At 45.0% G+C, this 14,569-nt stretch overlaps 1 protein-coding gene across 1 annotated transcript in view; it reads left to right on the forward strand.

Annotated features, from left to right (window-relative positions):
* LOC117504572 (cilia- and flagella-associated protein 70-like) overlaps nt 1-7,320 on the forward strand; it is a 46,076-nt gene extending 38,756 nt beyond the window's left edge. Inside the window, exons 6-7 of the mRNA XM_034164045.1 lie at nt 4,903-5,018; nt 7,200-7,320. Coding sequence (XP_034019936.1) covers nt 4,903-4,938 — 36 coding nt within the window. The 3' untranslated portion in view covers nt 4,939-5,018; nt 7,200-7,320. The remainder of the gene's footprint in view (nt 1-4,902; nt 5,019-7,199) is intronic.
* The last annotated feature ends 7,249 nt before the right edge of the window (nt 7,321-14,569 follow it).

Below are 14,569 nucleotides of genomic sequence, written 5' to 3' on the forward strand. Positions count from 1 at the left end.
GATACAAAACACTGAAGATAAATAATAAGCAAAACCTGTGACTAAAGTATAATGCAAAGCATGTGAAAAACTAAACTAAGACTGAACACAAAATGAATTGTAACAAAACGTAAAACTCATGACTACCAAAATACAACTAGAATAATTAATCAATCTTTTTTTTTTATATAGCGCCAAATCACAACAAACAGTTGCCCCAAGGCGCTTTATATTGTAAGGCAAGGCCATACAATAATTATGTAAAACCCCAACGGTCAAAACGACCCCCTGTGAGCAAGCACTTGGCTACAGTGGGAAGGAAAAACTCCCTTTTAACAGGAAGAAACCTCCAGCAGAACCAGGCTCAGGGAGGGGCAGTCTTCTGCTGGGACTGGTTGGGGCTGAGGGAGAGAACCAGGAAAAAGACATGCTGTGGAGGGGAGCAGAGAGCATAATAAGACAGAGAAGATAAATAAGAAGCAGGACCAGAGAATACATAACTGAAGTTAACCAATACACACATGACTAATAAAAGATAAACAATAATGAAACTAGTGACTCGAGAGGAAAAAAAAGAGAAAGAGAAGCAATAAATGACTGAACCAAAAATGCAATACATGAGTGAATCAAGAATACAATAAAGAACCAAAACCAGGGACACAGAATAATGCATGGACCGGAATAATCAGAACCAGACTTGAATGAAAATAATCAAGTGGCAAAACAACTATAAAGTCAAAACCGGGGTAAATGGAAGGAAAAGAAAAGGGGACGAATAAACCTGGAACCCAAACAGAACCAAAACATGACAGTACCCGCCCCAAGGCAAATGTCCCCGATGGATGCCAAAAATCACCATGGGCACACCAACACTGCGGAGAAAAACAGTCAAGGAAAAAAAAATTCACTGACCATCCCAATACAACTGTCCTCAGTGGTTGTCTTCCAGACCGCCCATGACGCTGTAGCGGGACAAGGCGGAGAGGACGGTCCGACGGTGTATCAACGGCGTGCATGTGGAGAATGCCTCTTCAGGTGTCAGTTCTGGGCGTGGTGCAGTGTGCACTGAGACTGATCCACCAGACATTGCAGGTGGAGCAGGAGCGATGCCCGCTGGTATTGATCCGCCTTGTACAACAGGAGATGCAGGAGCGATGTGTGCTGGAGCCGATCCGCCTGGCGCTACGAGTACCGCAGAGGAAGCGTGCTCCGAAGCAGCTGTAGTTAGTGCGGAGATGACCTTCCCGATGGCTCTGCCAGTGTGGATTCTGGAGACAAGTAATGAGGGTGCGTCAGTTTCCACCGGCATTGTTACACTTGGAGCTGGTGCCTGCGGTTTAACCACTTGCGATTTCCGGGGTGCAGGTATTGTAGGCGGACCGGAGGTGGATGATGTCAGTCCTGAGGAATGCTGAGACATAAAAAATGGGCGGGGCTTCCCGAAGCGGCCATGCTGGTGACGTCAACGTAATGGTGAGTGGTTCTGCATGGACCAGAGGAGGGCGTGCTGAGGTCACATGAGGTTTCTTTGCTTCACATCACCCTGATTAGTTTGCTCCTTATTTAAACCCTCACAGGTCCACAGCTCATTGCCCGATTGTTGACTCTGTTCACTTTCTCACCTCTCGTTCTCGTCCTGTTTGCGCTTGTGTATTTTTTGACCTTGCTTGTGTCCTCCAACTTCCGCTGTTACCCTGAACTCAGCCTGTTTTTGACTCTGCCTCTGTGTTGCCTGTATTCTCGATGCCGCTTGGATGAACTTTGCCCGTTCATGGACTACGACCCAGCCTGCACCATGTCTGATACCTCTGCCTCTATATCTGACTACCTGTGTACCGAATCTACTGCCTGGTTACATGATAAAGCCTTTTATTAATCAAAACCAACCATGCCTGAGAGTCTGCATTGGTCTCCGACCGATTCCTGTGTCAAGCCACCACCTGTTGTGACAATAATTCAGTGTGAGTTGCAGTTCAAGCTCATGCCATGTAAGTTCCTGTCCAACAGGACAAAGATAGTTTACATGTTTTCTCACCTGACTGGTCGTGCTACGGCATGGGCAACAGCTGAGTGGCGTTGTCAATCACACACCCGTGCCTCCCTTTCAGCATTCACCGCTGCACTTCAACAGGTGTTTCAACACACATCTCCGTGGCGTGAAGCTGCATGTACCCTGAGGAGGCTGAAGCAGGCTGGCTGCTAAGTCACAGATTATGCCATACACTTCCGCATTCTGGTGAATAAGAGTAAATGCAATCCCGTGGTGCTCCATGATGTTTTCTTCTAGGGGTTGGCCATAGATATCCAGAACCAACGAATCAATGTTGAACTTCCTGAGGACCTGGACAGGCTCATCACACTTGCCATCCGGACCGACCGGCGTCTTTAGGACCACCACCGCTTCACCATGCCTCCCGTCCATTCGTACTCTTCCAGCCACGTTGCAGCAGACTCACCACATCGGCGCACAGAGGAGCCCATGCAACTGGGACGCACTCGTCTGTCTTCAGCTGAGAGACAACAGCATCGCGAAGACGGACTCTGTTTTTACTGTACACTTTCTGGGCACATGATATCCAATTGTCAGGCTAAGGGTGCCACCGTGCGGCCAAAATACGACTTACAACTGAGTCAAAGCTTTATTACTCCATCCTTAACACAAAATGACGAATGATGTGTAAAAAAATCTGACCGATGCAACTGCACTGGTCCAAACCGGTCTGGATCCGGGCCTGGGATTGTTGGGCTAGGATTCCCTCTCACTTCGTTTTGGACCCTGCCCTGATTCGTGAGTTTCATGCCTCTCAACCTGATTTGCCTGGGCCGTCTGGGGTCGGCCGTGGGGTGGGGTGGGAGGAATACTGTCAGGGTTTGAGTTTGTCTGGTTATCTGTTTTTATTTTTCTCTGGTCTGTTTGTTATTTTTCTTATTTCATTGGTTTTTGTGTGTTTATTCTCTTGCTGGGTTTTTCTGCTTGGGTCTGTCTGACACTCTTGTCTGTCTCTTGGTTCTTGGTAGTGGGTGTTTGTCTCTCTGGCCATGCCCTTGTTCTGGTGCTTTCCATGCACATCTGTTCTTATCACCTGGGGTTATATAAGCTCAGTGGATGTGTTAGCTCATCGCCAGTTTGTTGTGCCTTGTGCCTTCATTCCAGCTCTGTACCTGCGTTCCATAGTCAGGTTTCTGTATTTACCCAGTCAGGGAGGTCTGGAGTTAAGACAGCAAAATTCACAATGTCAATTTAATGTTTTCTGAAGCAACATCAAACAACTGAGGAATAAAATAACAAAATTTTAAAAAGTTAAACATGAATTGAGACCAGCTAAAGTCACAGCCTCTTTTTTTTTTGTAAATCTGTACATTTTGAGTTTTAAATATATAAATGTGCAATTAGCACCTTGGTAACATCATGTTACTCAAACTCTGTGGAGAAAAAGTTGTCACACTTGTGGTCTGTGCCTGCGTCCGTTGTCTCAACAGGCCCATCTTCCATTTTCCACTTTAGGCAAAAACAAAGAAAAAAAACCTTCCCCAGAACCTCAGTCTCTTACATTTTTGATAAGAGATGAGGTCTGGAAGCAGCGGTATCTAAATCCAGTATCTAAATTATGCAGCCGTGAGCATCCTCTTAGGGGAAAAAGTAGAGTCGGTTTGAGTTGTCGAAGGGAACAAGTGGTGACAGGACGGTGTGTGTGGGGGGGTGGAGCCCATGCATTATGAATGGTGCTTAGTGTGGCTCAGCGGGAGGAGCTGAGTGGAGGCGATGGAGGGCGATGGGACAGCGGCAGTCTATTGGCCGCCCGCGGGTAATGCACTTCACTTTACTCCAACACACATTCTCTCTCCTTCAGTTCCCCCATTACCCCCCCCCCCCCCCCCACACACACACACACACCTTTTAACACAGCACCTGCCATGGCCCAAAAATGTCCAAGTAGAGTTACACCCGTTCCTCAGCAAAGAGTGCACGAGACGTCTGCGTGTTCTCAGAGTGATGCACAGCTTTTAGGATAACTTTCATTTAACTTACTCTTTGTAAAAGTAGTCTTTTTTTTTTAAGAATGTTATTCAAACTTTCATCTTCTCTGAATATTTTTATATATTTAAGTGCAAGTTTAAGTAAAAAAACAGTACTTTTTTATTTCACCTATCAAAATACAGAAAAAGCTCATCTGTGCGGGACAGAAGTGTTTAGTGACGTCAATGTTTTTGCAGAGGAACAAAGCTCAAAGTCTTCATGGTCCTGGGCCTCACTGCACCAAAGTAGGATAAGAGATTAAACCGGGATATGGAGGTTATCCTGAATCAATTTATCTGTGATCCGGTTGCACAAAAGCGTGAAAGTGGTATGTTATGGCATAAGACACCATGGAGATGGAGCCTGTGGAGCTGCTCCAGACCGGGATAAGTACCAGGATCTACACAGTAAAATCACCAGTGTAAAACCAACACTGCCAGTGTTAAATTCACACTGCCAGTGAACATATGGTCCTACTCATGGGACCATATGTTCACTGGCAGTGTGAATTTAACACCGGTGATTTTACTGTGTATTTAATCCTGTTCACCCCAAAACCTGAATCACTGCAAATCTTGAATTATCATCAAACCATGAACTGCAAAATGTGAATGCTGACAAAATATTTCCAAAACATGACTTCACAGTACTGCTTCTGACTACACCTTATTTGAAGACCATCCCCATCCTGGCACAAAGATGGACACAAGCACACTTTCTAATTATACAGCGTGGGAACTGGACATGTAAATGACAGCTGTGTTGGTTGAAACCCAGCACTGACACCTGCACTCTTCTGCACTGCTGTGAGCCGGGTGTAAGATAGGGTGCATGTTGTCCTTCTCTCTTTCTGTGTTTTGAACTGACCATGAAGGTGTTTGTTTTTGTATGTGCCATTTCTCCAGCCTGATGATGTGTGGGATCCTGGAGACGATCTTTGAGCATCCTGAAGAGGCACAGACCTTTTTAGAGGGAGCCGCCATTGTAGAAACACGCAACGTTGTGCCCTGGACATTGCTAGGTGAAGTGAACCTTTGTACACCAGCTGGCAGTTAAACCTGATCAAGGTGCTGAGATGAGGATGTATACAGAGCATCCGGAAAGTATTCACAGCGCTTCACTTTTTCCACATTTTCTTATGTTACAGCCTTATTCCAAAATGGAGTAAATAAATTTTTTCCCTCAAAAACAACACCCCATAATGACAACATGAAAAACTTTTTTTTTTTTTTTTTGCAAATTTTTCAAAGTAAAAAAGGCAATCACATGCACATAAGTATTCACAGCCTTTGCTCAATACTTTGTTGATGCACCTTTGGCAACAATTCCAGCCTCAAGTCTTCTTGAATATGATGCCACAAGCTTGGTGCAGCTATCTTTGGGCAGTTTAGTCCATTCCTCTTTGCAGCACCTCTCAAGCTCTATCAGGTTGGATGGGGAGCGTCGGTGCACAGACATTTTCAGATCTCTCCAGAGATGTTCAGTCAGATTCAGGTCTGGGCTCTGGCTAAACAGGAAACTGAACAGGATGCGAATGGACCCCTGACTGGTCACCTGGATCTCCAGCTACCTCACCAACAGGCAACAGTATGTCAGGCTGAAGGACACCACGTCTGACACTGTGATCAGCAGCACCAGAGCACCACAGGGCACTGTGCTGGCCCCTCTTCACCTTGTGCACTTCAGACTTCTGCTACAACTCTGAGCTGTGTCACATTCACAGGTTTGCAGATGACACAGCCACTGCTGGATGCATTAGGGACAACAGAGAGGAGGAGTACAGGAAGTGAATGACTAGTGAAGGACTTTGCTGCTAGGTGTCACACAAACAATCTACAGGTCAACACCTCCAAGACAAAGGAGCTGGTTATTGATTTTGAGAAGTCCAGACCAAGTCTGTGACCAGTTCTGATGGAGGGAGCTGAGGTGGAGCTGTGGATTCCTACAAGTACCTCGGGCTGTAGCTGGACAGGAAATTGGACTGGACAACCCACACCAACCACCTGTACAGGAAGCGACAGAGCAGACTGGACTTCCTGAGGAGGCTGCTGTTGTTTAACATCTGCAGGAAACTCCTGTGGATGTTCTACTAGTCTGTAGTAGCCAGCATCCTCTTTTACACAGTGGTGTGCTGGGTTGGGGGGGGCAGATCCAAGGAGGACACAACCAGGCTGGACAAACTGATCAGACGGGGTGGCTCTGTGGTTGGCATGAAGCTGGACTGTGGTGACGGTGGCAGAGAACACTGGACAAACTGCTGGACATTATGGACGATGCCAGTCAGCCTCTGCACACCGTCATCAGCAACCAGAGGAGCCTCTTCAGCCACAGACTGCTCCTTCCCAAGTGCAGGACCAACAGACTGAAAAACTCCTTTGTCCCTCAGACCATCAGACTGTACAACTCCTCACTCAGGAAGAGGAGGAGGAACAGGAAAACAGAGGACAGGAAGGAGAGGAACTGGTTTTGATATTGTGTATTTATATTTGGAAATTGTTTTGTTTTTTTACTTTCACTTTTGATATGGGACTTTGTCTTAGTTGAATAGGATGCTCTCTGAGACATCCTGAGAATTTGTGGTATCCTGTTGCTGGACATCATAGGCAGCCTGTACACAGGTGCTGTGAGTGTTGTGCAGAGCAGCATCAGAATCTCTGACCTTTTTTTCCCAGTCCAGTACCCAACAGCACCCAGTCCAGTCCATGCCAGTATGGACTGGAGTGGACTAGGTGTGGTGTAGAGGAAGTTTTCTGACTTTGACATTGTAGACAATGAGAAACTGAGGTAGGAGTCACAGTATCTGGGTTTGTGATTGTTCTGGATCAAGACTAAGATACACACCTTCAGTGACTTCCTGGACTTGGCTGTCAAAGGTGTAGCTCTGTGTAGTGTTGAAATTATTGAGAGATTCACTTATCCAGCGGTGACAGTCATGTCGCTGGTTCCTCACCCTTTGAAATAAACTTGCAACTGGGAAGAGCTTGTAGAGTCATGAGGCTACTTGACAGAGGTGTTTGCTCTTTGGACCATGAGCTTATCAGCTTGTGGCAGAGCAGAGAGAAATGGAAAATGTGTGTGTTAGGCAGGTGGTCCTTGAGGTCTGGGCTGAGAACCACAGCACATAGTAGTGGGACAAGTTCTTATTCAACACACTGCTTTTGCCTTGTTATGATTGTTGTCACATTTCACATTTGTTGTCCAGGTTTGCTCCACAAGAGCCAGAATGACTCCATCCAGGCTGGGAGTGCTTTTATGGCGGCCAGCAAGTTGGAGAGGGCAGCACACACAAAGATGTACAGACAGAGAGCAGAGTTGAGGAAAGATGAGAAAGATGAGAATAAGCAGGAGGAGGAGAAAGGCCACAAAGACAAAGGAGGAGCTGATGTGGTGGTGTCTGCTTCTCAGCGTTCTCCTGTGAATCCACGTAAGTGTCACATCTCAGAGTGAAAAACAGGTTCTGGACTTTATTAAGAGTAAGGAAATTAACATCCAAAATACAATGTGGACAAGGAAGAAAAAAGGAGGAACAGGAATACCTGTGTGAGACTTCAAGGATTTGGAGAAATACAAATGATAGAAGTACTGACCTTTACCCTCCACGGTCCAGGGGTATTTTTGAGATTTAACCATACTTTAAGTAACTCCAAATTTAAGGTGCTTTTTTGGTGTAATGCCCATGTGTTGCATATCATAATGTTCAGAACAATCTTAGATTTCAGAATGTGTGTCACATATTTGTCAAGAATGTTGTATGTAGAAATATTTTTGGGTCTCAATCCAAAAAAACAAAATGCATTTTTACAAGTTTCTTCAAATCTTTATTGAAAATACACCTATATTCATGTGGATGAAGTGTTTTGGTGTTGGAAATGGGTTCACCAAGTCTTTGGCTCACAAACGTAGTGGAATACATGAAGAAAATTGTGTCGGGGTTTAGTCTGGTTGGGTTGTTTTTGGTGATTCATATAAGTCTCTGTCCCCATATCAGTGAGTGTTTCAGTTCACTCGTCCCGTCCTCGTTCTCTTGTGTATGTGGGGAAGTGAATGTGTGGTCTTTTCTCTCTGGAGCTCTTCAGTTCCCCGTGTCTTGCGTGTGTGGATGAAAGTGAGTGAATCCAGCGTGGGTGTGTGTGTGTGTGTGTGTGTGTGTGTGAGTATGAGCGTGCACGAGTCTGTTCTGTCTTCAGCCTCTGTAGGTGCAGATGTGTGTGTGTGCGTGCGTGTGTGTGTGTGACTGACTGTTGCTGTGTCTGCAAGAGTGTGGTGCGTCTCCTTTTCGTTTCCTTTCCTCGTCACATACGGTGGCCTTGGTTTGGTCCGCCGTGCGCGGCGCCGGTCATTCTTCCCAGGGTCGTTAGGGGTCCCGCCTCCTGACGATCCAGTTAATGTTTGTCCTTGTTTAAGGTCTCTGTTAGTTCCACTGGTTGTTATTATCAGAAGACGTTGATGGCCGTGCTGTGTCTCAGAGTAACCCTTACAGCCAGTGCCATGTGGGAGTCTGACAGCTGTCTTGGTCTTGGTCTCTGTCTCCTCGTTCACAAGGTAGAAGTTTTGTCTGATGATTATTGTTCTTGATTTTCTTATTAGCATTTTGTCCGTCTGTTCCCTGTTGCTTTCTGATCGGGTTGTGTGCTGTCCGCCTCAGGTTGTTAAATTATTTTCATTGTACACTTACCTTTCTCCTCCCACATGTCTCCTCGGTTCCGGTTGTTGTTCCAGTTGTCTTCTGTCCCACATTATGGTTCGTGATGTTTGGGATTTAAGTCTTTCCAGTTGGCTCTCTCCTTGCCAGTCAATTAGATGTTTCACCAGGTTCTCCTCAACACGTCCTGTTTTCTAACTTCGGCTGTTTGTGAGTCATTCTCACTGTCCCTTTGTGACAGTTGTTTTTTGTTACTTGTCACTTTGTTAGTCTTTACAACTATTTGGATTTTGGCTTTCAGAAGAGTTTTATTTTCATCCTCAGTCTCCCTTTTTGACAGTTGTTTTGAGTTGCTCCTTATCTCCGTGTTTACCTTTTTGATTGTAGTCACATTGGGTTTAAGATATTTGGTGAACGTTTTTTGACTTCTGGAGTTTGCCCTGTTTTTGAAGTTTTTGGATTTTATTGTTCACTATTATTGTAGAGTCAAATAAATAACTATATTTTGCCTCTCTTGTGTTTTGCTACCTGCATGTGGGGTCCAGTCCTGCCTTCTGTTGGGTTCTGTGGGGTCTAAGCCATGACAAATTGCCCATCAGTGTAAAACACAGTCACTCTGGGGGTGGAGCTTGTAGATCCTGGATAAACAAAATAGCCCATCCACATGTTTGTTTTTTATGACAGTATGCTTTGTCTGTAGGACTAAATAAAAGTAAAAAATACTTTTTTCTTGCATTTCTATCTGATGCGCTCTACTCCCTTAGTTGTGATCCTCATTGATGTAAAGTCTGTGTGGTCCTAAGCTTCATAAAATCCCATTTGCCCGTCGGAGGGTCCTGGGCCACGCATCAGCCCCACCCCCTTTTTTGAAGAAAGTTAGTTAAACGCCCACCTGAAATTAAATTAAATTACACAGAATACATTTAAATCAAATCAGATCAATTTTATTTATACTCAACAAAAATATAAACGCAACACTTTTGGTTTTGCTCCCATTTTGTATGAGATGAACTCAAAGATCTAAAACTTTTTCCACATACACAATATCACCATTTCCCTCAAATATTGTTCACAAACCAGTCTAAATCTGTGATAGTGAGCACTTCTCCTTTGCTGAGATAATCCATCCCACCTCACAGGTGTGCCATATCAAGATGCTGATTAGACACCATGATTAGTGCAGGTGTGCCTTAGACTGCCCACAATAAAAGGCCACTCTGAAAGGTGCAGTTTTGTTTTATTGGGGGGGGATACCAGTCAGTATCTGGTGTGACCACCATTTGCCTCATGCAGTGCAACACATCTCCTTCGCATCATCCGTGAAGAGAACACCTCTCCAACGTGCCAAACGCCAGTGAATGTGAGCATTTGCCCACTCAAGTCGGTTACGACGATGAACTGGAGTCAGGTCGAGACCCCGATGAGGACGATGAGCATGCAGATGAGCTTCCCTGAGACGGTTTCTGACAGTTTGTGCAGAAATTCTTTGGTTATGCAAACCGATTGTTTCAGCAGCTGTCTGAGTGGCTGGTCTCAGACGATCTTGGAGGTGAACATGCTGGATGTGGAGGTCCTGGGCTGGTGTGGTTACACGTGGTCTGCGGTTGTGAGGCTGGTTGGATGTACTGCCAAATTCTCTGAAACGCCTTTGGAGACGGCTTATGGTAGAGAAATGAACATTCAATACATGAGCAACAGCTCTGGTTGACATTCCTGCTGTCAGCATGCCAACTGCACGCTCCCTCAAATCTTGCGGCATCTGTGGCATTGTGCTGTGTGATAAAACTGCACCTTTCAGAGTGGCTTTTTATTGTGGGCAGTCTAAGGCACACCTGTGCACTAATCATGGTGTCTAATCAGCATCTTGATATGGCACACCTGTGAGGTGGGATGGATTATCTCAGCAAAGGAGAAGTGCTCACTAGCACAGATTTAGTCTGGTTTGTGAACAATATTTGAGGGAAATGGTGATATTGTGTATGTGAAAAAGGTTTTAGAGCTTTGAGTTCATCTCATACAAAATGGGAGCAAAACCAAAAGTGTTGCGTTTATATTTTTGTTGAGTATATATAGCGCCAAATCACAACAAACAGTTGCCCCAAGGCGCTTTATATTGTAAAGCAAGGCCATACAATAATTACGGAAAAACCCCAATGGTCAAAACGACCCCCTGTGAGCAAGCACTTGGCAACAGTGGGAAGGAAAAACTCCCTTTTAACAGGAAGAAACCTCCAGCAGAACCAGGCTCAGGGAGGGGCAGTCTTCTGCTGGGACTGGTTGGGGCTGAGGGAGAGAACCAGGAAAAAGACATGCTGTGGAAGAGAGATCATGGGACGAATGAATTTTTAAATCTATTCAGTCTACTCCGAGGAACTCTGTACCTTCTCCCAGAAGGAAGGAGAGTGTACTCTGCGTGAAGAACATGAACTGAATCCATCAGTATCCTCTGAGCTGCTTACAAAACAGACTCTTCATAGAGTGAACTGAGGGACTGATATTGTTTCTTTCCGATTATCTTCATTGCATCATCAATTTGTCTCAATGGCATACCAATTATATTGGTATGCCATTGAGATGAGATGAGATTTATTGTCATTGTCATTACATAAGTGCAACAACAAAATTACGTTTACACTCCAGTTACCTCAGACAAAATACAGCAATTTATCCACAGTTATTACTTGTTTACCGTAATAATGGCACACATCAGAATTAAAGACAGCACATATACATTTGACATTGTTTATGTGCACTAAACGTGAAGCACTTCATCATCCGAATTGAGGTAAAGTGGGTGAAGGCTGCAGCAGGAGGGGCCCGCGCTGCACAGCTTGGGGAGTTGAAGGCTGCAGCCGTAAAAACCATGCTGCCTTCAGGGTGGCAGGGAGGAAGGCAGGGTGAGGGGAGTGGAGAGACACAAGGGGGAGTAGTAGGGATGGAGGGAGGGAGACATGTGTCATGTGCAGATGAGTTAAGTTTCTGTCAGTTTCTGTCCATGTGTGTGCAAAGTCTGATGTTGCTAGGCAACAGCAGGCTGGAGAAGGGGGGTAGACAGATAAGGGGGCCGAATTCCTTCACCAAGGCCATAGGTCCTTCTGGGGGAAGAGCACTGTATTTGGCCTTCAGGAGCTGATAAGGCTGCCATGTTGATGTTAGGCGGAGAAAAACAGAATTCTAGAGTCCAAATTTATGAAGAATATTCTGCGGTCCATAGCAGCACATTCCTTTGCAATGCAGCAATATGCTCCAAGATGGTGTCCATTTTGCATTTGAGTTCAAGAGTTCACGCAGTCTGAGATTACACAGCATTACCCAACTCATTAATCATGACGGACTGATGAGGGGATGAGATTCTGGTAGCAGCCGTCTTGCTAATATTCCTGTGGGTCAGGGCAGTGCACAAACCAATCAGCGCCAAACCTCCCACCATAAACCTGAATAGAAATAAATCCTCAGCATCTTCCACAGAGAGTGGAGCCAAGCATCTCACATTCCATCTCTCTCAGGCATCGAGAGCAAAGCCTGCTGGGTAGGTTCCATCAGGGTACGCAGGGTCCCCCAGTCCTGATTTCCTTGTCGAAAAGAAAAATGGTGTCAATAGCGTTGAGAGACCAGCTGATCAATTCCATGGTTAATCCAAATCTTAATTTGAAGAATTCACAGTCTGGTGAAGCTGGGACTTTGAAAGTTGGAACAGAGATAGAGAACAGAAAAGGAGAAGAGGAGAGGGGAGGAATGTGACCGTCCTTGCTGGAGTCCCAAGCTGACTACCTGTACACGATATTGGCCATGCTCATGCATCAGCTCACCCCCTCTTCAGGCAGAATTTCTCATGGGCAGCCCCGGGGCCCTCTGATGGGAGAATGGGGTAGATTTTGGTATTGTACAATACAATTGCTGATGGTACCATAAATCTTTTTGAGATGACACCTAATAAATAACCTGACTTATGACCTGAATGTGTCCTTAAGATTCAAAATTGTGCTCTTTAGATAAAAGCAGACGGATTATTCAAAAGGTTTCCTGATGCCCCCTTAATTATGCTAGTTAGTCAGATGCTTATATTTGTAATTGCACCGGTCTTTGAAATAGTCTTCCATGTTGTTAATGAGACATTCACCTTGATGTATGTAAGGTGTTAACTGGCCGAAAATCTAATGAAGTGAAGAAACATGTCATGCTTAAAGCATCATTGCAGGTAGGAAGGTCAACTGGTTGGCTGATGGACTAGTGTTCACTGCACTGACATTTTGTATTATCAAAAAATAATTTCTTAAAACTCGAATTCCCACAAATGCTGCAGCAACAATCTCACTAAAACAAAGTGCTCTGTAAGATGGTGCTAAGCAAGAGTTTCTGTGAAGGCTCTCAGTTGTCCAGGTGGTTTCCATAGTAGAGAAGCTTGAATCTTTGACTGGACTGGGTTGCTTGACGTGAGGACGTTTCGCTTCAAATCACAGAAACTTCCTCAGCTACAATTCTTGCTCTGGTAGTCTGACTACCAGAGCAAGAATTGTCCTCACGTCAAGCAACCCAGTCCAGTCGAAGATTCAAGCTTCTCTACTGTGCTAAGCAAGAGTACAAGAAGCAATGAAGTCTCTTGCAAATGATTTTGGTATTGTCCCATTCTTCTAGATCCCGACAGCAGATACCAGGACCTACAGATACACAGAGAGCCTCCAGCACAGATTATCAGCTCCAGAACAGTTCCAGATCAACTCCCTGACATCTTCACAGATACAATCCAGTTCCTCTTGCAGAACAATGCCCTCCGGGTACGATCTGACCTACATATGGCACACTCAAGGATTATTTAGTGTTGTAGTGAGCATATGGTTTTATGTTTATCTCCAACAATTGACGGAGTGAGTGGAGGTGTAGATGAGGGTTTGAGGTAATGTGAACACTCCTGTTTGTTTGGATCTGTACACGATACCTCAATAAATAATAGATGGATTTCATGCAGCGATGTCCCCAAGGTCAGACAAGCTAAAAAAAGGGCCATTATTACTCAGGCTGAGGTACGTGCCCTCGAGTATTGTTATCCCTCACTGGCCGAAGGGGGATTATGTCATGGTGATTTCTATCTGTCTGTCCATCCATCCATCCGTTCATCATTTTGGCAGAGTTATTGCCCTCAATTAACACACCTAGACATTGCCAGTTTCACGAGTTGGTACCTGCATTCTGAAACCGACTCCTCTCACAATTTTTGGAGGAATTTTGGGAAGCTTTGTTGAAATGTTATCAGAATGTAGCAAACACTTGTACCAAAGGAACATTTGCCAGCGGGGATGTGCTCTGAGAGCGCTCTTCTATTCCTTGTTAGGTCACACCATTTCACAGTTTTTCCTAAACGCCATATCTTATATCAGGGATGTGTTCTGTCCTCTACTCTGTTAAACACTTGTTCAGACTCAGTGTTGGAAGAGGTCATGGAGTCCAGTGACCTGAATGTATCTGTCAGTGAGGAAAAGTTAAATGGACTGCATTTATATAGCGCTTTTCCATCTGCATCAAACACTCAAAGCACTTTACACATCAGTGCCTCACATTCACCCTGATGTGAAGGTGCTGCCATACAAGGCGCTCACTACACACCAGGAGCAACTAGGGGATTAAGGACCTTGGGCCAGAGGGTCCTTAGTGATTTTCAAGTCGGGCTGGGATTTGAACCAAGGATCCTCTGGTCTCAAGCCCAACACTTAACCACTAGATCATCACCTCCACTAAAGGTTCAGGGACTTAGTTTACTTTGAAGATGATCCCATTATTCTGCTCTTCATAGTACTTATTTTATCCACAGAATCCGTGGGTACTGCTGGAAAGACTCTGTGTCATATCAGCAGTTCTTTAAGGAGACTGAAATATTCTTTGTGTAGGACTGCATTGATGGGTAAGAAGTGGTTTGCAGCTGTCTGTCAGTAGTC

The sequence above is a fragment of the Thalassophryne amazonica genome, chromosome 2 (genome assembly GCF_902500255.1).
Source record: "Thalassophryne amazonica chromosome 2, fThaAma1.1, whole genome shotgun sequence".
In the NCBI taxonomy this organism is placed as follows: domain Eukaryota; kingdom Metazoa; phylum Chordata; class Actinopteri; order Batrachoidiformes; family Batrachoididae; genus Thalassophryne; species Thalassophryne amazonica.